Consider the following 22,601-nt stretch of genomic DNA (forward strand, 5'->3'; position numbering starts at 1 on the left):
ACCTAAAAGTCTTTATTTTTATTTCACAATGTTCCCCATCTGCTGATAAACATGTATTTAGTATGCATAAAACAGATGATTGACTTTTTAAACTTGTTCAAATATATAATGCTGAACATCTCTTACTAACTTTTTCCATGAGAGAATGCAATGCCTTGTCTACAGCGCGAGCGCTTGAGACTCCGCCCACCTGAGCAGCTCATTTGGATTTAAAGGGATACACACAAAAGTGGTGCATTTTTGCTCAGACCCATAAAGTTCCTATTTTAACATGCCACAATAAATTACCTATATGGTATTTTGAGTTAAAACTTCACATATGTACTCTGGGGACATCAAAGATTTATTTAATATCTTAAAAACGTCTTGTGGAATGTCCCCTTTAAATGCAAATGAGCTGATCTCTGCACTTAATAGCATAGTGCAGATTAAGGGACAATAATATAATTAGATGATCCCCTTCTGACATTACAAGGGGAGCCAAATTTTAATGGCCCATTTTTTTCACATGCTTGCAGAGAATGGTTTCCCAAAACTAAGTTACTGGGTTGATCTTTTTCACATTTTCTAGGTTGATAAAAGGACCCAATTATTGCAAAAGAAAGTCAGATTTTCATGCTATTTCCCCTTTAATATATCACTTCCGGTTCACTAGTGCTCCTGCTCATTCAGTCTTAAAGGAACAGTATGTAAGAAATTTATATCAATAAATCATAAAATGGCCCTGATATGTCACTAGACATTAAGAAATCATTTTCATTTCAAATACTTATATCACTGACAACAGTGGTCTGGCCAGGATATTGTCATTTAAAAAGTGGAGTTGCAGCCCTCAACTGATGTTTATGTTGTCATGTTGTGTATTGTGTGATTGCAGTACCAGTTTTAGCCACAAGTTTTGTGATTGCAATACCAGTTTGGGCCAAAATCCTACATACTGTTACTTTAATAATTAATGGGAAACGAACTTGGCGTGTCTTGTCCTCGAAGGGAGCTCTGAACCTGACCTCTGAACCGTTAGAGAGAGCAAACCTGAGACCGGTAAAAAATAACACAGATAAGCGCAGCTTGCAGTTCTGTAGGAAATAAATCACTGTGCATCCTAGATACAGAAGTAAAAGTTATTAGAAAACACACAAGTCAGGTCAAATGTTTTTATTATGTTAATGGTTTGATTTTAATTGCTTGTGTCACTTAATCAGTAAAGGTCAGATTACAGTAATTCCCATACATTATGTCGTTAAATTACCAGCCAACTAGAGTACTTACTTTATTAACTCATCAAAGCCTATTTTATTTGCAATTGGGGGTTGCCGAGTTCATTTTGGGCCCTGTATATAAATACAGTATTTGGATTTCAAAAACACGTCATACTGTATAATAACAAAGAAAATGTTTTTACCTCGTATGTGAAAACCCATGTTAAGAACATTGTGTGAAAATACAAACTTAAATGCTCCTAATCTCTTCATTAGATGACCTGGTTTTTACAGGAAGGGTTACAAATAAGCATGTATTTAATTATAAAACACATTACATACAGGAATGCTCACTTTCGAATGCACAGTCAATCACACAAGACAGCATTTATCATGTTCAACAGTTTAATCGTCCATCACAGACAGCATTCAGGAGCACTGATGCATTTGATCTGAGCAAAGGTGCAATCAATGCTGATGAGCCAAACACTAACAATGCAAATGCACAAATGAATCCATGCCTGCACCATTCACACTTGCCGATAACAAAAGCATGATTCTCACCAGCTGGATTTATTGAAACAAAATTTGGTTCCTTCAAGTAAAGTTACTCACTAATAAAATAACATCTGACAGTATCATGATATTACTTTATTCCAAAACTTATGGAGCTGATTTTCTGTCTCTTGCCTTCAGTACATAAACATCCAGCTTCAAATGCAGACATCCTTACTAAACTTATCCTTAAAAATTTGAAACGCTAAAGACCCTTTTACTGTGTGTACACAATGATGACGTGGCATTTAGGCAACGTAAGTATGGCAAAAAATCAGAAGTAAAGCAACACCGACAGAGAAAGTTATTTTAAAAAGCTGATTTATCAACTTTTCAACACAGCTACCAGATCCGTGTACTATAGTGGAGTGGATAGAAGACGTTAGCAGATGGCCAAAAATAAAGTTGCCAGATACATATATACGTATATTATTTCAGTGCAACCAAGCGCAACAACCAGACATTTTGATGCTGGGAAACCGTTAATATCTTTCTGAGTTGCTAACACATTAGAACCAATGGGGAATAACAACACCTCTGTTGCCAAAAAGCGCGCACAGGCTATTTGATCATTTGAGCTTTAAAAAGGGTCTATACATATGTATTTCATTGTGCCACTATTGATTTTAACAGGGTTTGGTATTTGCATGCTACCACATTTATGATACAATGTATCAAAAATACATAACACACATAAATATTGAGTAAAATAGTCTAATAACTTTCTAATAAAGTTGTACTCTGTGTTTCTATTACAGTTTATTAAAATCTTTCTGTCAAAACATAATAAAGTAATATAATATAATACTGAATAAGGTAAACCTGACCATACGTCGTAGTTAAATACCAACTTACACTGTACAAAAAAAAAATGAATGCAATGTAAAGCCAAAACTATACAGTCATGTCGGTGAGCTGGGACTTGACTGCTTATACTGCACATCTGAAATAAACACGTGAGACACCCGAATACAGATGTGTGGCTGTTTGGCTGTTTAACAAAAAATAAAAAAATATCCTTAAATAATGCCTGACTGCATAACAGCAAAGTAGGTGCAGGCAGACACAGACAAAAAAAAGATGAGCAAGCGCACAGGGAGAGCAAAAACACTGAGTTTAGGGCAATCGGTTTGTAGCTCTGCTTCAACTTTGTGAAACCATCATGAGGAGCGACTAAAATCTTGACATGTCACCTCTTGTTCCCCCTGTACACTGTGTGATAAACGGTGATTAAGCTGATATTCGGCCCAACTAAATAAAACTCGTATGTCTCAAAAATGGACTTAAATTTGAACGTAACAGTGTATGTCTGGCTTTAAAGGTGCAATTTGTAAAATATTTGCAGTAAAATGTCCAAAAACCACTAGGCCAGTGTTATATATTTTGTCCAGCTGATTACTATCAATATCTGTAATGTTTTCAACTACTTATAAATTGTGAGAAAATTGCCATTCAAAACATTGACACGGGGCAGTGCAGTCTCCTATCAATGACGTTAATATCCATGTGACCCTTTGTCACCGCCTTTACTGATGTAAAACCACATGACAACAGTGGTCGAGTTCAAAAAAATAAAATGGCGGCCAAGGAAGCGACTGGAGCACCAATTTAGTGTAAATAAATTTATATTTTCACTTTTTACACATTTTAATTGCATTTCTAGCGAGAAATTAGTATAGTAGTTTTCAAATATGTGATAAGTTATCACAAAGGCCTCTCTGTTTATATTCTGTTTATATTGCCTTTGCTGCCTTCATGCCTCCGAAGTCATGGCCTCACGAGGCAAGTCTTTCGGACGCAGCCAGTGTCGTGTACAAATGCGGAACTATGCGTTAGCGCCTTTCGGGCTACGAACTTGCTTATGGACTTATGGATTACTCTTTACCGTCTGCCGCTGGTTGTGTCAGCAAAGACAGCTCCCGTAAACGTACGGGCCAACCAAACATCCCAAGAAGAGTTTGGAATAAAACGAGAGAAAGAATGAGGATCAATTTGGTGTTGCATTATCTGGATGGAGAGAGCTTCGCAACAACATTTAACTAGACATAGATTCTGATCCTGCTTGTGTTTTACGCGATGGGTGAGTTGTTTTGATTCGTAACCCTTCAAAAAACGTATGCCATTAAATTGATCACAACATTAGTGTGTACACTGTAGTCAGCGCGTCTTCCCGCAGATGATATGCACATCAAGAGGTATTGTACAGCAATATAAATGGTCATTTTAAGACACTTCACAATAAGATTTGTACTGTCAATAGTACATTATGTGAAAAATCATTGTAGATTGTAAATTGAAAATTTCATTCTGTGCTGTGTTAACCATCGAATTTGGACTAATACTGTGATATCTATGACTAACAATTTCGTTTTGAACATAACATATAAACTTACATAATGAAATAAATGATGTCATTAAACGCAACATTTATAAGACTTGATTACCTTATCCGTCAACGTTATTTCTCGTCTGATTGATGGCCATCAGCGGCTGAGTTAAAGACTACAAATCCCATAATTCCACGCTGCTTCAGAGCGTCATTAAACAACATCATTTGATGTTATTGTGTTAAAAATAAATTAAAGATTGAAAGAAATGGTTAAAATCACATTTTGAGGCTTGTTATCTCAGGTTATGAGACTTTAGTCTGAATTTTGCAGACATGGTCACATATGTAATAACAGTGATGTTGTGAGTATTGCGTGCTCAGTCTACAGGCATGCACGAGTACTGGACAAACATAACAACAATGGTGCCTACAAGTCAAGTTGAAACCCCACTCTTTGGCCACTTAGTCAAGGGTTACAACAAACCTACTTCATCATCTGTCCTAACAAAGATGTTTGATGCTTTTGTCATTTTGATTGTTTGACGCATTGAGTTTATTTACAAAGTAACATTGCTGTCTACTGGCCTGGCATGCATAATTAAGAATGTTTAATCCTTTTTGCAAATCTGTGTAAATGCATACAGTATCTTTATGCTAACGCTGTCATGTGTACATGATATTTTTGAAAAATGCAAAGGAAAAATGTACGTTTTCACTAAAATAGGACCTGAAGAGACATCATTTTCAGAGGAGATGTGGGGGATGTAACCACTCAAATATTTAGTCAAGAAACATGGACACCATGGCCTTACTCATGCAACCCTGACTGATAGTAGTTTTTTTAAGCCAATGTTGTGCTTTGTTCCTGTACCAGTGCTTGTGCCAGGTCTGGTGATCTGGCATCACTGTCTGCCCTGTCACTGCTAAACAGGATCATGGGATATCTGCTCCACACTGACAGGTTCTGTCACAGGCCTGAGGTAATTAAGGCCGCACTCAGCACACAGCCTGGGGGTCTTCAGGTTCAGAGGGGGGGCGATGGGACGCGACAAGGTGCCGAAGGCAGCAACCGGGAACGGAGGACAAGGCAGGGGCGAGCGGGACAGAGATTTTGCCACTGTGAGTATGCACTTCTCTCCTACAACCCCCACAGGCTTTAGCACTCGCAGAACTTGCCAAATGACTGTCTCCCAATTTGCTTTCATGAATATTAAGCAGGACATGACAGACCAGAAAAAGCCCGCCGTCTGCTCGCCTGTGATATGTGCAGACAGATCGGCTCTCTGATGTCGGGAAAGGGTAAAGCGTGCGGAGTGCGGCCCCGCGGTGCGCCTCTGATTCCCGTTGTCATGTTTTAAATGAGCGAACGTGAGCGGCTCGTTAAGAAGCGACTTGGCAGCGGGCTGAGATCGCGGAACAGGAGTGCTGTTGACTTTAATGTCTGAATTTGCTCAGCTGATGGCATGAACAAGGCTGTTAGTCAGGCAATTTCAATCTAAGCACTATTTTAAAAACACCTGCTAAATCTATTAGGGCAAGCCGCTTTGCAAAAGTAAATCAAGATGATATTTATCAAACATACTGTCGGGTAGGATTTACAGAACTGACGTCTTTAATACCGCAACTAATTGCTAATTATGAAATTCATTAAACCTCTAGAATATTACTCATTCAAGCCATTTCTATTCCTTCTTGCCGTTAACAAATGACAGGCACAACTTTTTACATTTAAATTCATTTTGATAAGGGCTGAATATCAAAAACGAAAAGATTTTTAGATAGCAGCCCAATTAGCTAATGTCACATTGCATTAGTTTAAGCTACAACAAGTCTCAGGCTTAGATGACATGGTTACAGATCGCCAATGGTCCCTTTCACTTCATTTTACTAAAAGGCAAAAAAAAAGGCTGATACAAGAAGCATTTATAATGAAGAAATAGTCAATAAATTTGGTTTTGAGTGTTTTAGATTAATGACAATAAATATTAATACCATATTCTTACTTTGCTGTATGATCCAGATCAAAGTCTACACCGGTCTATTATTGTAAAAAAATATATAATAAACTCACTGCTAATTAACAGCAAGAACCCAATTTAATTTAAGTCTCAACAAACAGTACCTTTACAAAAAAGTAAAATAATCCAACATAATATCATGCCAGTTTGTTTGTATTTTGCAAAATTCCTCATTTGAATAAATGTGTACATCCCAGTTCGTATGTTTTGCTTTTACCCCTGTGAAGTTGGGGTTAAGGGTGGGATATTATTGTCCTCTTTTTCTAATAATCATTTTGTATAATTCACTTCAGTCGAAATTAGCAAACTCGTAAAATAAAATGAGATAAGTTTGGATAACCAGATTAAGGTACAATGTAATTTGCATGCTACTTTGAAGGCATGGTTGCATAATAATGGACAATAATTATGGTACACTATCCAAAGATCTGATTTTGGTTCATTTTTGACAGTGTAAGTCCTGATGCGAAATATATAATTTGTGTAAGTGGAAGGACCAAAAGACAAGTTTGTGAATGCTCCCCTTGTATGCGATTGGTCAGATACAAGTCAGTGCAGCTTCAAACCCAGTGCATCACTGCATATTAACACAAAGTATTTTGACATTGAAAAATGAATTCATCTTTGTTCAGTGTTATTTATGTTATGTGCATGCAGGTTATGTTAGCTGATTAAGATGGTTTTAGCTCATTTGACTTCTTATCTTGGCCTTCTCTAAATAAGCGTCTGTTAGTGAACAGCGGCAGAGGGAATTAGGAATTAGGGGACACAAAAGCGCTTCAGTGAGAAGTCAAAACACCTCTGTTAACATATACAGAGAAGGCTTTATCTCAGAGCTCAAAGGAAAGACTATCAGACCGGTGTCCAGAGCGGCCGTCCTGCCTCGACTGTTTATAATGATGCAGAGCATCTTCACAAACAAGCATCCTGTCTTCATTAGACCCGACGCAAGATTCAACAAGAACCCTCATTGTGGTCAGCGCAACTCCGGATAGCTGCGTTTTTCCCCTCCTTGGCACGTAAAACTGTTCTGGGTTCAGTTAAAGACTTCCTCTGTGTGGTCTTTATCATGGTGCAGGTGTCTGTTTCAATGGCATCTGCACACATCCGTCTATTTGAGCTTGCAGGCTAATGCCTAGCTTGGTTAGCCAATAGTCTGTATCTCAGTACACCTGTTCATTACTGAAGCTCCATATAAGACAACATCTTAGTATTTATACAACACAGATCTATCATGAAATTATAATGATAAATGTCTAATGGCATCTTTTATCTGTGCAACAGCAGTAGATGAAAAGATATGGATTCAAACACAGATTCAAAAGACCAAAACAGGAATGAAGAGCTGATGGTTAAGTGGATATGTAGCGTATATAATTATATTATAAAATTGTGTGTAACCTAACTTACTGTGGGTTCACCCAGCCACGTTTGAGGCGTCAAATTCGCATTTACCGCGTCTAGTTTGCCTCTTGAACATTTTGAGTTTTCTTCGCTTCTTTCACGCGTGAAAGCCGCGCTAGAAATTCTAGTCATTGAGACATTCACACGGAAATTTGCGTCATGGGAGGGGCTTCTGCGACTCCGCTTGCTTCATGTAATCACGTCACTACTAGAGCAAGCTCCTGATTGGTTAACGCAGCGCGTTCTTCCGCCAAAGTTACATTTTTTCAACTCGTTTCCCGCTGCAACACTCAATTCACGCCATCCGGGCGAACTAGACGAGCGAATGAGGCGAAATCGCATCTACTGTGACGTGCTAATGCTGCATTTACACCAACCGCGGTATAGGCGTGAAGCGCGAGTGATTTTTAATGTCAATGTGAAGATGCGTTGACGCGCGTCAGGAGGTCCCGCTGCGCGGAAGAGGCGTTCGGCGCGGAAGACGCGTTTCCGCCTCATTCGCGCGTGAAGCTCGCGCGAAAGGCGCGAATTGAGCGTTGTGCGCGGTACTCGCGAATTGTGCTTTTGTGCATTTTGCGGTTCACGCAAATTCAGGAGCCTGCCTGCTGTTGTGCTGGCAGCCCCTCCCGGAGTCACTCACTCAACCAAGGCTTGATATTGTCCGTGCGCAGTCACCCAGAGCTATACGACACAAGTTCTTATTTCTATAGAGGAGACAGGAATAAAAAGGACCTCGCTTGGAAGAGTGTCAGTAAGGACTTTGGGCAACCTGGTAAGTTGTAATACACACTTCACTTTTGAGTCACGTGACGTTTATCGACCCGCGCTGTTTATTTCCCCCCTATAGTAAGGTTACCAAATACAAACTGGTAACTCTCTCAATAAATGCACAGTCAACATCAGTCATCCTACAAACAGACAACCGCCCCTCCCACAAGAAGCGGAGTTTGCCTCTGACGCGCGTCAAATGCTTGCTTTTTCCGCGCGTCTACTCCGCTCTACACGTGCGAATGCATCCAAATTGTTCAAGCGGCAAACCACGCGCGGTAGAGGCGATTTTGACGCCCAAAACGCGTTTGGTGTAAACTCAGCGTAAGAGCCTCATTTCGCGCCGCAAGACCTCCAGACGCGCGTCAACAAGTCTTTACATTGATTTAACATTGAAATCACTCACGCTTGACGGCTGGTCTGAACGCAGCATTAGACATTTAAAGGCAACTGCCCAGTTAGACAGGAAAAGGAGTCCAACTGACACATAAAGCAAACAATGATTGTTCGTTTTCAGTATATGTGTTATTTAAGGACTAGATTTTATTTGCCATTTGTTGGTCAACAAATATGCAGGAAATTAGCTTAGGTTGGCATAAATTCTGTTAATATAGCTTTTATTTAATTGTCCAGCTATCTTAAAGGAATAGTTCACCAGAAAAAAAGGACATTTTTATTTATCTGTAAGTGGTTCCAAACTTTCTTTGTTCTGCCGAATACAAAGGAAGATATTTAAAAAAAAATTGTAACCAAGCAGATTAGAGGCACCGCTGACTTCCAACATAGAAAAAATTTATATTTTAAAAGTGAATAGTGCCCCAGATCTGTTTGGTTATTAGCTTTTATAATTTCTTAATTTTTGTTGAGCAGAGCAAATAAATTTATACATGTTTGTAACTTACACTGAAAACATTATTCATTCAATTTACTCAATTTTGATTGCAAGTGGTTGCAATAAATTTATTTCAGCTACATTTAAACAAAAGTTAATTTAAAATTATTGTTTTCTATTTTTTAAAATGTAGCTTAAATTTAAATGTATTGCAACCACTTACCTTAAAAAATGTAAGTTAAATGATTTAATCAATTTTTTCAGTGTACATGATATCAGAATGAAATTTTTCAGTGAACTATGCCTTTAAAAAGTCACAGTTTCAGTTTTGTATTTGTGTTGTGCACTTAATGATGTTGCTATAATTTCTTTATTCCTGAGTATGATGCTGTTCATGGTATTATTGCAAATTCCTTATGTAATGTCAATATCCTGCCCTTACAGGATATAATTTTTTCTTCTTTCAAGTGCCATTATGTAAAATGAAAAGCAGAGATGCACCGATATAAATAAATTTCCACCAATACCAGTAGTCGTTTATTCAGACTGATATCTGCCGATACGGATCGTTTAGTGGTTATATTAACTTGCATTAACTAAATTCTGAATATTATATTTTTTATACATTATTTATTCATAACAATTAATATTGGACAATAACTAGTGATGTTTCTTTACATTTTCTATACACAGAGCTCAAATTCATTGCATTTTCCTGTTCTCTTTTGATTGATACAGTTATCAACCATGTTTATCAGCTGTTTTTAAAGTATCTGCCAATAGTGTAAAAATTGCTTTTATCGACTGATACCAATTATTGGCCAATATACCAACGCATTTCGATTGAAAAGGCGTGTGTCGATGGTAAAATTATGTTTTTTATTTATTATTATTCTTGATTACATGTTTGATAGTCAATGAAAAAGTATATAGCATTTCATTAGATTATAACATCAGGTTGTTCAGGGCTAGCTAAAAATTAGAGCAGGTGTGTTGGAGTAGGGTTGGAACTAAAATATGCAGGACGGGTGCACTCCAGGAAATACATGGACTCCCATGCATTATAACCTATGTTATATGTATAATAAGTACAATAAAACGTGCCATAAGACAACTATTATATATACTATACTATACTATACTATTATATATTTAATAATGTCTCAGTTTTTCTGTGTTTTCTCCGTCATCTTTCTGGTAAAGGTGCTTTGAAGCAATGAAACATTGTAAAAAAGCGCTATACAAATAAATGTAACTTAAAATGTGACAAAATGCAGAAAAATTGTAAATAGCATTACAGCAAAGATTTTTGCATTTGATATCAACCAGTGAACAGAAGCAGAGTGGGCCATGGTCAAACTGTCAAACACTTTATGGATTATACTGTGCATTTTGTCTGTGATAGTTACGTTAAAATCATTAACACAGTCAAGTCTTTACACTGAAGCAAGCGGATATCAAGTTTACATTGTGCAAATGGTTTAAGTGAGTACTCTATGCATACAGAAAATGTACATACAATATAACTACATAATGCACAAACAAGATTTAGTATGACACTAGGGGTGCGTTCACACGACAAAATTTCGGGAGTGACAAGAGTATTTACTTACAGGTGTGAGTCTGGAAGTGTCCTGTTCACACAGCAAATTAAAGACACAAATAGAACACTGCCTGTAAGAACGAGCAACCGACCTTATACCCGTATGCTAGTTACACGCCGCGCCTGTAACCATAGTGATGAATGAATGGGGCTAGGCTAAATGCTAACACATTCATAACACGCTGTACAGTGCACGCATTGAAAAAAGATAGGTATGTATTAATTCATCTAGGTTGAGGTAATAACATAGTTTAATATGGCAAAAGAGTAGACTATTCCTTTAAGGACTCAAATACGGGTTTGACAACCGTATTATGGTGTGAACGCAGCCTAAGTTTTTTTTTTCTCGGAAAAATGCCTGTATGTGGTACCAACAAATAACTTATCTGCTATGACTTGTGTAATTTATACATTGCAATTGCATCCTTATAGGAGTGTTAATCCCAGTTTTGCAGTAAATCTACAACACAATCGATAATAAAATGTCTTTCATAAGAATCTTTGTCTGAAAGCTTTAGTCTAGCAGGCCCATGGCATTGCAGGGTGCGGATAGCACAGTTTTATGGTTCTCAGTGCTTCCTCTTGAAATACTTCAATCTTTATAGTCATAATAATGATTAAAAATACCTAAATACAATCAAATTCTGCTTTTTTCTCTACTTCATTAGCTTATCATGAACTTTAAGCATGGAATTGATCCTGGACATCATCAATGCTAGCAACTGCAAAAGAAAGGTTTCTCTGTGTAATGTTTAACAGAAATGCTTTACCTTTCAAATGTTTTTTACCAAATTTTTAAATGTCAAAATACCCCAAAGATCTATATAAAACATACAGTATAGTCATTTTTATAAGACTCAGACATTGCTAGATGGTTTACTAAGAAACAACAAGTGTTTCTAAATGGGCATTGTTTTTTTTCTAAATGCACTTTTGACATCTTTTTGATGTATGCCAGAGTGCTGTAATGTTTTCTGAAAGTGGATGCTACCACCCCCTCCCATCCATCTCTCCTGACTGTTTCTCTTTCCATTTGATGTGTCACGTTTTTATTTCTTCATGTGCGCTAGCAAGGTGACAGGAGACCACTGCTCCTCACAAGCAGCCAGCCAAGCAGACACAAATATATTCAGAGCATTTAGTACCCTGGATTAATCGAATTATAATTTAATCATCTGATCAAACAGCAATTAGCATAATCACTTGTGGGGAACAGCTGATAGAGAGAGAGAGAGAGAGAGAGAGAGAGAGAGTAACAGATAATAAACCTCAGGCAACTGCCGCTCTACTGAGACATTTAACTGCTAAAACACACATCAAACAGCAACATCTTTATGTTTTCTGGAGTCGAGACAGCTGTTATGAGCTGAAGGACAGCGGTGGGTTTTGAATGCAGCAATTTAGAGGAAAAATCTTGCTCAAAGGTGCATTCAATTGTTTGAATGTTTAAGCAACCAATAAAATGCACAGCATAATGTCTATACACTATTTTTAAAAAAGCATGTTAACTATTGCTTTCACCAAAATACAACCATCACAATTAAGACAACAGCTTTTGACACTAAAGAGTCTTCATCTTTAATCTTAGATTTTTAGATCTTTTACTATGGTAGCATTTCATACGAGAAAACATGAATATTCTTTCTGTCCCAGGTGTGGTCTTGTCTTTCTAATAGTAATACCTAAACAACAATATTTAACATACTGTTCGGTGGGCTTATATCATCTGTCAGAAGTGATTAAATGCTTATGGGGGATGCAACTCATGAATGGCATTGAATGAGTCCATGAAAATGATGAAACAAAATTTTGCTTTCCTGCATTGTGGCTGAGTTACGTGCATAAACTGTACACACACTTCCATATACACGCACACACACAATGTTATGCATAGCAGATTATGTACCTGGCTAATATGTCAGTGCTCTGAAATAGGAGCCACCAACTTAGGTCTTACATATTTCAGTCTATGGCATGTTAAAAATATATCCCAATGTTGAGAAATCAAGTTCTGGTCATTTGTTACCCTGTCTTAGCCTATAGATATACCACAGCCTACATTGCATATTCTCCCTTGATGGTATGATGATATTTTCCAGAAGACATCAGTGACAGACGATCCATTTGAATGATAGATAATGTATTAAGTTCTCTACATCCATTTACATCCATTTAGCATAATTAAAAGGATTATAATTATAACAATATTAAATTTTAAAATACATTGGAAATAATGTCTATTATTTTGCGCAAAAGTATGTGTTGGTCAAAGAGAAGTGAATTTTTTTGGCTATATCAAGGTTATGTCTAATCCATGAAAACAAGAAAAATATCTTATACTGTGTTGTATATATTATATTTGCTTTCACTCAAAGGCTTTTTTAAAATTTTAGAGATTTTTGAATAATCAGCATTACACAGATTTTGCGCTATAATTTGCATTATAAAACACTTTTACTGTACCCTTAAATATGCATGTTAAGCTGCCTCCAGCTATATTAAATTGTTATTATTTTATGAATTAATAATAAATTATGTAAAAGTCACAATAAAATACATTTATACCAACTAAATAAAATGCAGTAAATTTGCAGTAATACCATTTCTTTGTGTTGTCCTTTAAGTGACCTCTAAACATGTTCATCCTCTAAAGAACTCACTATATGGCACAGCAGCCCTATCACAATTAAAATTTATTTTTGATATTTTCAAACCAAACTTTATTTTAAGAATAATTATATTTTATTGCATTTAACGTTATTTAGTTTACAATCCTTCTTTTATCAAGTGAATACAACCTGCATGATTCCACGGAAAGTGTAATATTTATACTGCATTATTCGTGATGAAGATGGTGGGAGGTTTGACTAATTCAAAGTCTTATCTATGTGACCGTCTGCGGCTAAACCGTAGATGTCATGTAAGCAAAAACATAAAATGCTTGAATTGCATTAAAAATCTCTAAACAACAGAACTACACTAAACGAAGAAAAATGCAATTGATTGAATTGATATTATTGAAATAATACAGTGGATTCCTATGACTGTATTTGTACTGGGAGTTAAATCTTTAAATAGGTAATAGAGGATTGGAGGGCACAGGTCTTTGAGGACTATCTAACAAACTTGAACAGATGGGCTCCTAATCAGCACAGTGCCTTAATTGCCCCCAATAGATTAGCTCCCAGCAAACACACAGCTCTCACGGCCAAATTTACTCAAATCATTTCTTCGGTTTCTCCTTAGACTTTTCAAGAAATCCCAGCCTAACCTGGAATAAAGTCATTACTGTGTATCATATCTTTTTAATTACTTTACTGGTATAATTATTTTATGACAGTAATCTCCAATCACAACATAATATGTTTTTATTTAGCCGGATGAGATTATAATCCGACTGCATGTGTATTTTTGACAACGAGTTGCAAATTATAATATTTGAGCCGGAGATCTGAGGCATGCAGATCTGTTTTGTCAATGTGCAAATTTTTTCTTTGCTTATGATTAGATTATAGTACATCTGCAATTTCGAATGCACAGTTTGCACAACATTCAACTGCTGCTTTTATCACTACAGCAAAAAAAGAGCAATATTAAATAAAGCTTTCTAATGAAAAAAAAATATTTATATAAATGTGAACCAGCAAAATTGTGTAGTTTTTTAAACTGTGTAAATAAAACATAACCAATTGATTGTTGTGGAAAAACACATTGTTTTAACACAACCTACGCTGAGTAAAAACAGATGAAATGCCAACATTTGCATTCAAACCAATTAGATACCCATTCAGACCATTTGCTGTATGTCAGGGGTCATAGATTCATACAACGGCCTTATTTCATAATACGAGTAACTAAAGCTCTCATATTAGGGGTTTCCATAATGACAGGCCAAGCAGCACATCTTCTAGATCTTGATTTTTTTTAATGCTCTTTGAGATTATAAAGCACTTCTGATGGGAAGCTTGTTTACCATCATAGAACACCAAGTAACACGCACAAAATATTGTATTAGTAATGTTCTTAACTTTCCCAAATAAGCACATTATTAACGGCTAATTCAAGAAGAAATCATTAGTTTTTAAACATCACTGCACACTTCTCAGATACAGTACGTGTAGTTTTATGCAAACACACAGATTGAAATCTTGTGAGTGTCTCATTTGACTGTCTGCTCAGCTGGGCCACTGATGGTGACTGATGAGTTCTCACTGTTCTCTTATGAGTTTCAGCTGAGGCAGTGCGGCGCAATTTAAATTCAAAGTTATTACAAAATACATCTCAATATTTTTTATTTCATATTTGCCCCAGGTGAGAAATACCTCCGAGTACTCAATGTGCTGTGCTTAAACAGCAAAAGCAGTGGTCTATTTATCTCCGTCCTCCGAAAAGCAGGATTATTTTCTGTTGTTTTCCGAGGGTGAGCTTTCGTAACAACCTCACCGCCTCAAAATGACTGCCATTCGAAGCATCACATTGAGGACTCGTACCAGCATTTGCTCAAAAGCCATTCCTTTTTCCTTTCAAATACGGCTCTCTTTTTCTCCTTCAACGTCGTGCAGTAAAATTCCTTTCAACATTATCAGCCAGTCTGCAATATTTCGTGTAGATCTGTCTATTTTCCTGCCTTCCTTCATTCTGTTTTTCTCTTTCCTTCATGCCCCCCCTCCCCTTACGTACACACCCTTCCATGTTTTCACCTACTGACCATCTCTTTACCATTGCTGAATCATACCTTTAATCATTTGTAAAATGATACACTATTTAACAAAGGTGAAAAATCATGCTTATGCACAATCAGTCTAAAAAAACATAAATATGGATTTAAATTTCTCGCTGCACATACATGCAACCACGCATGCGCAGTCCCTTAAGCACACACACACACAGCTTTTAAGGCGTTGTGTAGTATTTTTTTGCTCTTGCCTTGCATTTTTCTTATTGCCACCATTTTTACTGTTTTGAATTTTTTACATAACTTACAATATTACATAAATTTGTTTTCTGCAAGCCATTTAAATGCAACTCACCTTTGAAAACTCTAAGCAAGCCATACATTTATTCAAATATAAAAAAATGTATGACCCATTTGAAAATGATGATATATAAAAATAATTAAATTATGTGAAAGAAATTGCTGTTGCCTTTTTTTCTCACTGCAATCCACCCACTGTGAGGGGGTCACGTGCACAACAGGGGTATCTCAGAAAAATGACTGAACGAAATAACTTAATTTAGCAGAAATGTATACATTTCTCAACTATATATAGGTATACTGGAGGATGCAAATTATTAGAGTAATATATGAAATCAATAAACAATATCTGTCCACTTATATTTAATTGATTTGACATTGAACTTTTGCATATAAACCAGTTATTGATGTCCACAATTAAATTACATTAACTTGATATAAAATAATCCAAAAGAAAAGCGAGGGCGCAACACACACAAACACTAACTGTATAAAATGCGTCAGTTATTGTGGATTTACGCAAAAAAAAGCAGACTGTAAGCAATAAAATAAGAAATGCAAAATCAAACTTTGAAAATATTTAGATGACTAGCTTCACTTTTGGTGTTATAAACCAGAGGTCACATTCATTAATATCTCCCCATGCGTAAAACAAACGACCTGTGCAGTGTACCTGCTGGAGGCCCTCGTATGCACACGGATCATTATATGAAGCTTACAGTGCCTATTTGACATAATCGGTGTCATAACGTGACTAATAAGGCGATTAAATAAATGATTAAAATGAGGGAAACTCTCCCAGCATAGGTGACCGCCCGTGACACCATTAAAAATTAATTTGCATACAGCTCATTGCATTCACAGGACACCGTTTACTAAACGTCCAAGTTTGAAATTAGTGGACTAATTAAAAAAATGAAGACTAACCATTCAGGATGCTCTGGGAAAAGAGAAATGCCAATATCCACATGCCCCGCTCCTTTCAATCTTCAAGCTAGATTTTCCTCTTTTCACTCCACACACTTTGCCCGCTGCTTTTTCCTGATCCCCGACTCAGAATGCCAACGACTGGCTTAAAACAAAAAGCAGTCCGGATTTCCTGTGCAAATGACTTGAAAGTATCTCCACCGTGCGTATTATCTGTGCGCTTTTGCGCCCGCTCGTTGCGCATGAAGGATTTACGGGTGTTTCTGGTGCGATTGTCTTGGTTAAAGCGTGGATGCTATCCGGATGCTGCTGTGCTTCAGGGGGGATGCTGGATGCAGGTGCGATGCTGAGTCAGGAGCGTCTTTCATCGGAGCAAGTGGCGATCCGGTGGAAAAATAAAACTTTCAAACCAAAAACAATGGTACAGTACAAACGTGTCATTTAAACCAAGGGTAACCGAGTAGTTTCAGAAAAAGAAGGGAAAGGAACTAAGCAGGGAAGAGTAAATCATAGATGTTTAATTAGAAGTGGGGATGGAAAGAAAGTCCGGAGAAGCTGAAGCGGCAGGAATTAAGGTGAGAGCCCACAGTCAGACCATCTTCATGAGCACCTCTCGCCGTCCAGCAGGCTGCAAGCAGGCGCATCTTCCTCCTGCGTGGCGCTTTAATCGCATTGGTTCGTGTGCTGCTAACCCTCTCTGCCTCAGAGCATTAGAAAATAACCCTCTCTCTCTCTCTCTCTCTCTCTCTCTCTCTCTCTCTCTCTCTCTCTCTCTCTCTCTCTCTCTCTTTCTCTCTCTCCTATCTCTCCCCTACCTTCAAAGCCTGACTGCCTTAAAGGAGCAGAGACGATCCTCACATGGCTGATGAGTATGGACACACCTTTTCCAGGTGCGTGATTATTAAAAGCATCGAAATCCTTCTCAATGTGGACCTTAGATTCCATGAAATCAAAGTGTCTATTAGCTTTAAGGCCACCTAAATGCCATATTTATAGATAATTCAGAGTGAAAAGTGCCAAATAATAGTAGATAAATTTTCATATTTTTAGCATTTGGTTTATTTTTTTCAAAATGGTCCATTCAGAAAAGAATTAACCTGTAAGAAAATAAAAGTATTATGTGTTATATTTTAATAAATAGTAAACTCAATAAACTGTCAGTACAATATTGATCAAGTTAATTTAAGTTAAATAGGTTGAACTGGCTGTACAAAGCCAATAGACTAAATACATATGTTCAAAACTTTATTGTGTCAGACCTTTTAAAAGTGATGACATCTTAAATTCATTATTTAAAAGTTGAAATGTCAAAAGGGTTTAAAACAGAAAAAGTTAAAGTCAGTACAAATAGTTTATATAAAATAGAAAAGGTCTCATAAAGAGGTCTTTAAAAGCCTAAAAAAGAAACCCTCTCTCTTATGGATAACATTACTCATGGGAGTACAGCATCAGCTGTGCCCCCAAACAACATTTCTCTTCTGTGTCTTTTCATTAACAATACACCTTTAATGACACATATCCATGAAAAATGCATGGCATTGTAAGATACCAAATTCAAGCTTAACTGAACTGCACAACCATTTAGAAAACATCTGATGTTGAATGCACTGTCAGAAAAAAAGGTTTAAAATTGTACTTTTTCTGTCACTGGGGTGGTACCCTCAAAGGTTCAGTTTTGTACCTTTTAAGGGTATACAACACATTGAAATGTTGTTCCTTTTGGGGTACAATATTATACCTTAAGGACCTATTGTGTACCTTTTAAGGACCAATTTTGTACCAAATAAATGTTAGTGGTACAAAACATTTAACTGTACCCTTAAAGGTACAAAATAGGTGCTTAAGGTATAATATTGTACCCCAAAAGGTACAACATTTCAATGTGTTGTATACCCATAAAAGATACAAAACTGAACGTTTGAGGGTACCACCCCAGTGACAGAAAAGGTAAAATTGTAAACCTTTTTTTCTGACAGTGTGGCATAAAAAAAGTAACTGTTTTCTGCTTTTTCTATTGCAGTTATCTGTATCTTAATAACAAATACAATCTTTAAGTACAATACATTTCTATTTTCTATTGACATAAGTCATACATGGACAGGAAATGGTTATTTAATTAATTTGTATATAAAAATAATCATTGGGCTTCTTTAAAATTTTACAGAAATATTGTATTTATAATAATTTTATGATATTATAATCCATGATAATCATTTAGGCCCCATTAATGCAGATATACAGAATTTCTTCAAGGTACAAAGAACTTGCTCCTACCGTCCAATCACATTTGCATTTCTCTTTTAGTATTATTGGATCTTAGTGCTGCTTTGGAAGAAATGTTATATAAATCACAGGTCAAATGTGATTTCTGATGATTCAGCCTTGCTGTGATACACTGTAAAAAAATTCCGTAAAAATTTCAATGTTATTGCAGCTGGGTTGCCGGTAATTTACCGTAGATTTACATTTATGTTATTTACTGGCAAGAGTTTGTTCAAAGTTAAATAAATTTTAAATATTAACAAGTCTTTATCTTTACAGAATAAAACTATACAATAACAGCCTCATGCAAAGCATTCTGGGAACCAGAAATCATCATCAACCTTTTTCTGTTTTTTGCTTCAGAATTTGTTTTTCCAGAATGTTTTGCTTGATGCTGTTTTTTTAGTTTTACTCTGTAAAGACAAAGACTTGTAAATGTTTAATGTTCATTTAACTTTGAACAAACACTTGCCAGTAAATAACATAAATGTAAATCTACGGTAAATTACCGGCAACCCAGCTGCAGTTTCTACGGAATTTTTTTACAGTGTATCTGAAAATGCCATTTGTTGATATCAAAGTCTAGTAGTTAGTCATTTAACATCAGCTTAAGTTTGTCCAGATGCTCAACATTTGCTGCAGTTCAACATCAGCTTCAGTTCACGCAGATGCTCAGCATCAGCTCCGGTTCAGCTAAATACTCAGCATAAGTTCAGCCAGATGCTCAATATCAGGTCCGCTTCAGCCAGATGCTCAGCCTCAGCTTAGGTTTAGACGGATTCTCAGCTTAACCTAAGGTCCAACTAGATACTCAATATCAGTTGAAGTTATGCCCCAGAGGCTTAGCCTCAGCTTTGGTTCAGCCAGGTGCTCAACATTTTCTGTGGTTAAGCAGATGCTTAATATCAGGTCCGGTTCAGACAAATGCTCAGCCTCAGTTTTCGTTCAGCCAGATGCTCAGCCTCATCTCCGGTTAAGCCAGATGCTCAGCCTCATCTCCGGTTTAGCCATATCCTCAGCCTCATCTCCGGTTCAGCCAGATGCTCAGCCTCGGCCTTCGTTCAGCTAGATACTCAGCCTCATCTCCGGTTTAGCCAGATGCTCAGCCTCATCTCCGGTTAAGCCAGATGCTCAGCCTCATCTTCGGTTTAGCCAGATGCTCAGCCTCATCTCCGGTTTAGCCAGATACTCAGCCTCAGCTTTCATTTAGCTAGATGCTCAGCCTTGTCCTTGTTTCAGCCAGATGCTCAGCTTCAGCTTTGGTTCAGCCAGATGCTCAGCCTCAGCTTTGGTTCGGCTAGATGCTTAGCCTCATCTCGGGTTAAGCCAGATGCACAGCCTCATCTCCGGTTTAGCCAGATGCTCAGCCTCATCTCCGGTTTAGCCAGATGCTCCGCCTCAGCTTTCGTTCAGCTAGATGTTCAGCCTCATCTCCGGTTTAGCCAGATGCTCCGCCTCAGCTTTTGTTCAGCTGGATGCTCAGCATCATCTCCGGTTTAGCTAGATGCTCAGCCTCATCTCCGGTTAAGCCAGAGGCTCAGCCTCATCTCCGGTTAAGCCAGAGGCTCAGCCTCATCTCCGGTTTAGCCAGATGCTCAGCCTCATCTCCGGTTAAGCCAGAGGCTCAGCCTCATCTCCAGTTTAGCCAGATGCTCAGCCTCATCTCCAGTTAAGCCAGATGCTCAGCCTCATCTCCGAGTTAGCCAGATCCTCAGCCTCACCTCCGGTTTAGCCAGATGCTCAGCCTCATCTCTGGTTCAGCCAGATACTCAGCCTCACCTCCGGTTAAGCCATATGCTCAGCCTCATCTCCAGTTTATCCAGATGCTTAGCCTCATCTCCGGTTTAGCCAGATGCTCAGCCTCATCTCCGGTTTAGCCAGATGCTTCGCCTCAGCTTTTGTTCAGCTGGATGCTCAGCCTCATCTCCGGTTTAGCTAGATGCTCAGCCTCATCTCCGGGTTAAGCCAGATGCACAGCCTCATCTCCGGTTTAGCCAGATGCTCAGCCTCATCTCCGGTTTAGCCAGATGCTCCGCCTCAGCTTTCGTTCAGCTAGATGCTCAGCCTCATCTCCGGTTTAGCCAGATGCTCCGCCTCAGCTTTTGTTCAGCTGGATGCTCAGCCTCATCTCCGGTTTAGCTAGATGCTCAGCCTCATCTCCGGTTAAGCCAGAGGCTCAGCCTCATTTCCGGTTTAGCCAGATGCTCAGCCTCATCTCCGGTTAAGCCAGAGGCTCAGCCTCATCTCCAGTTTAGCCAGATGCTCAGCCTCATCTCCAGTTAAGCCAGATGCTAAGCCTTATCTCAGAGTTAGCCAGATCCTCAGCCTCACCTCCGGTTTAGCCAGATGCTCAGCCTCATCTCTGGTTCAGCCAGATGCTTAGCCTCACCTCCGGTTAAGCCATATGCTCAGCCTCATATCTGGTTAATCCATATGCTCAGCCTCATCTCTGGTTTAGCCAGATGCTCAGCCTCATCTCCAGTTAAGCCAGATGCTCAGCCTCATCTCCAGTTTATCCAGATGCTTAGCCTCATCTCCGGTTTAGCCAGATGCTCAGCCTCATCTCCGGTTAAGCCATATGCTCAGCCTCATCTCCGGTTTAGCAGGATGCTCAGCCTCATCTCCGGTTTAGCCAGATGCTCAGCCTCAGCTTTAGTTCAGCTAGATGCTCAGCCTCATCTCCGGTTTAGCCAGATGCTCAGCCTCATCTCCAGTTTAGCAAGATGCTCAGCCTGATCTCTGGTTTAGCCAGATGCTCCGCCTCAGCTTTCGTTCAGCTAGATGCTCAGCCTCATCTCCGGTTTAGCCAGATGCTCCATCTCAGCTTTTGTTCAGCTAGATGCTCAGCCTCATCTCCGGTTAAGCCATATGCTCAGCCTCATCTCCGGTTTAGCAGGATGCTCAGCCTCATCTCCGGTTTAGCCAGATGCTCAGCCTCAGCTTTAGTTCAGCTAGATGCTCAGCCTCATCTCCGGTTTAGCCAGATGCTCAGCCTCATCTCCAGTTTAGCAAGATGCTCAGCCTGATCTCCGGTTTAGCCAGATTCTCAGCCAAATCTCCAGTTTAAGCAGATGCTCCACCTCAGCTTTTGTTCAGCTAGATGCTCAGCCTCATCTCCGGTTTAGCCAGATGCTAAGCCTCATCTCCGGTTTAGTCAGATGCTCAGCCTCATCTCTGGTTTAGCCAGATGCTCCGCCTCAGCTTTCGTTCAGCTAGATGCTCAGCCTCATCTCCGGTTTAGCCAGATGCTCCATCTCTGCTTTTGTTCAGCTAGATGCTCAGCCTCATCTCCGGTTTAGCCAGATGCTCAGCCTCATCTCCGGTTTAGTCAGATGCTCAGCCTCATCTCTGGTTTAGCCAGATGCTCCGCCTCAGCTTTCGTTCAGCTAGATGCTCAGCCTCATCTCCGGTTTAGCCAGATGCTCAGCCTCAGCTTTCATTCAGCTGGATGCTCAGCCTCATCTCTGGTTTAGCCAGATGCTCAACCTCATCTTCGGTTTAGCCAGATGCAAAGCCTCATCTTCGGTTTAGCCAGATGCTCCGCCTCAGCTTTCATTCAACTGGATGCTCAGCCTCATCTCCGGTTTAGCCAGATGCTCAGCCTCATCTTCGGTTTAGCCAGATGCGAAGCCTCATCTTTGGTTTAGCCAGATGCGAAGCCTCATCTTCGGTTTAGCCAGATGCGAAGCCTCATCTTCGGTTTAGCCAGATGCTCCGCCTCAGCTTTCG

The 22,601-nt window shown here is 38.6% G+C and overlaps 1 protein-coding gene across 2 annotated transcripts in view; it reads right to left on the reverse strand.

The window, feature by feature from the left end:
- Positions 1–17,302, reverse strand: part of dscamb (Down syndrome cell adhesion molecule b) — a 188,912-nt gene extending 171,610 nt beyond the window's left edge. For both annotated transcript variants that reach the window (XM_073815642.1, XM_065281876.2), the window contains exon 1: positions 16,611–17,302. In XM_073815642.1, coding sequence (XP_073671743.1) covers positions 16,611–16,653 — 43 coding nt within the window. In that variant the 5' untranslated portion in view covers positions 16,654–17,302. The remainder of the gene's footprint in view (positions 1–16,610) is intronic.
- Between the last annotated feature and the right edge of the window lie 5,299 nt (positions 17,303–22,601).

This window comes from Paramisgurnus dabryanus, chromosome 8, assembly GCF_030506205.2.
Source record: "Paramisgurnus dabryanus chromosome 8, PD_genome_1.1, whole genome shotgun sequence".
In the NCBI taxonomy this organism is placed as follows: Eukaryota; Metazoa; Chordata; class Actinopteri; order Cypriniformes; family Cobitidae; genus Paramisgurnus; species Paramisgurnus dabryanus.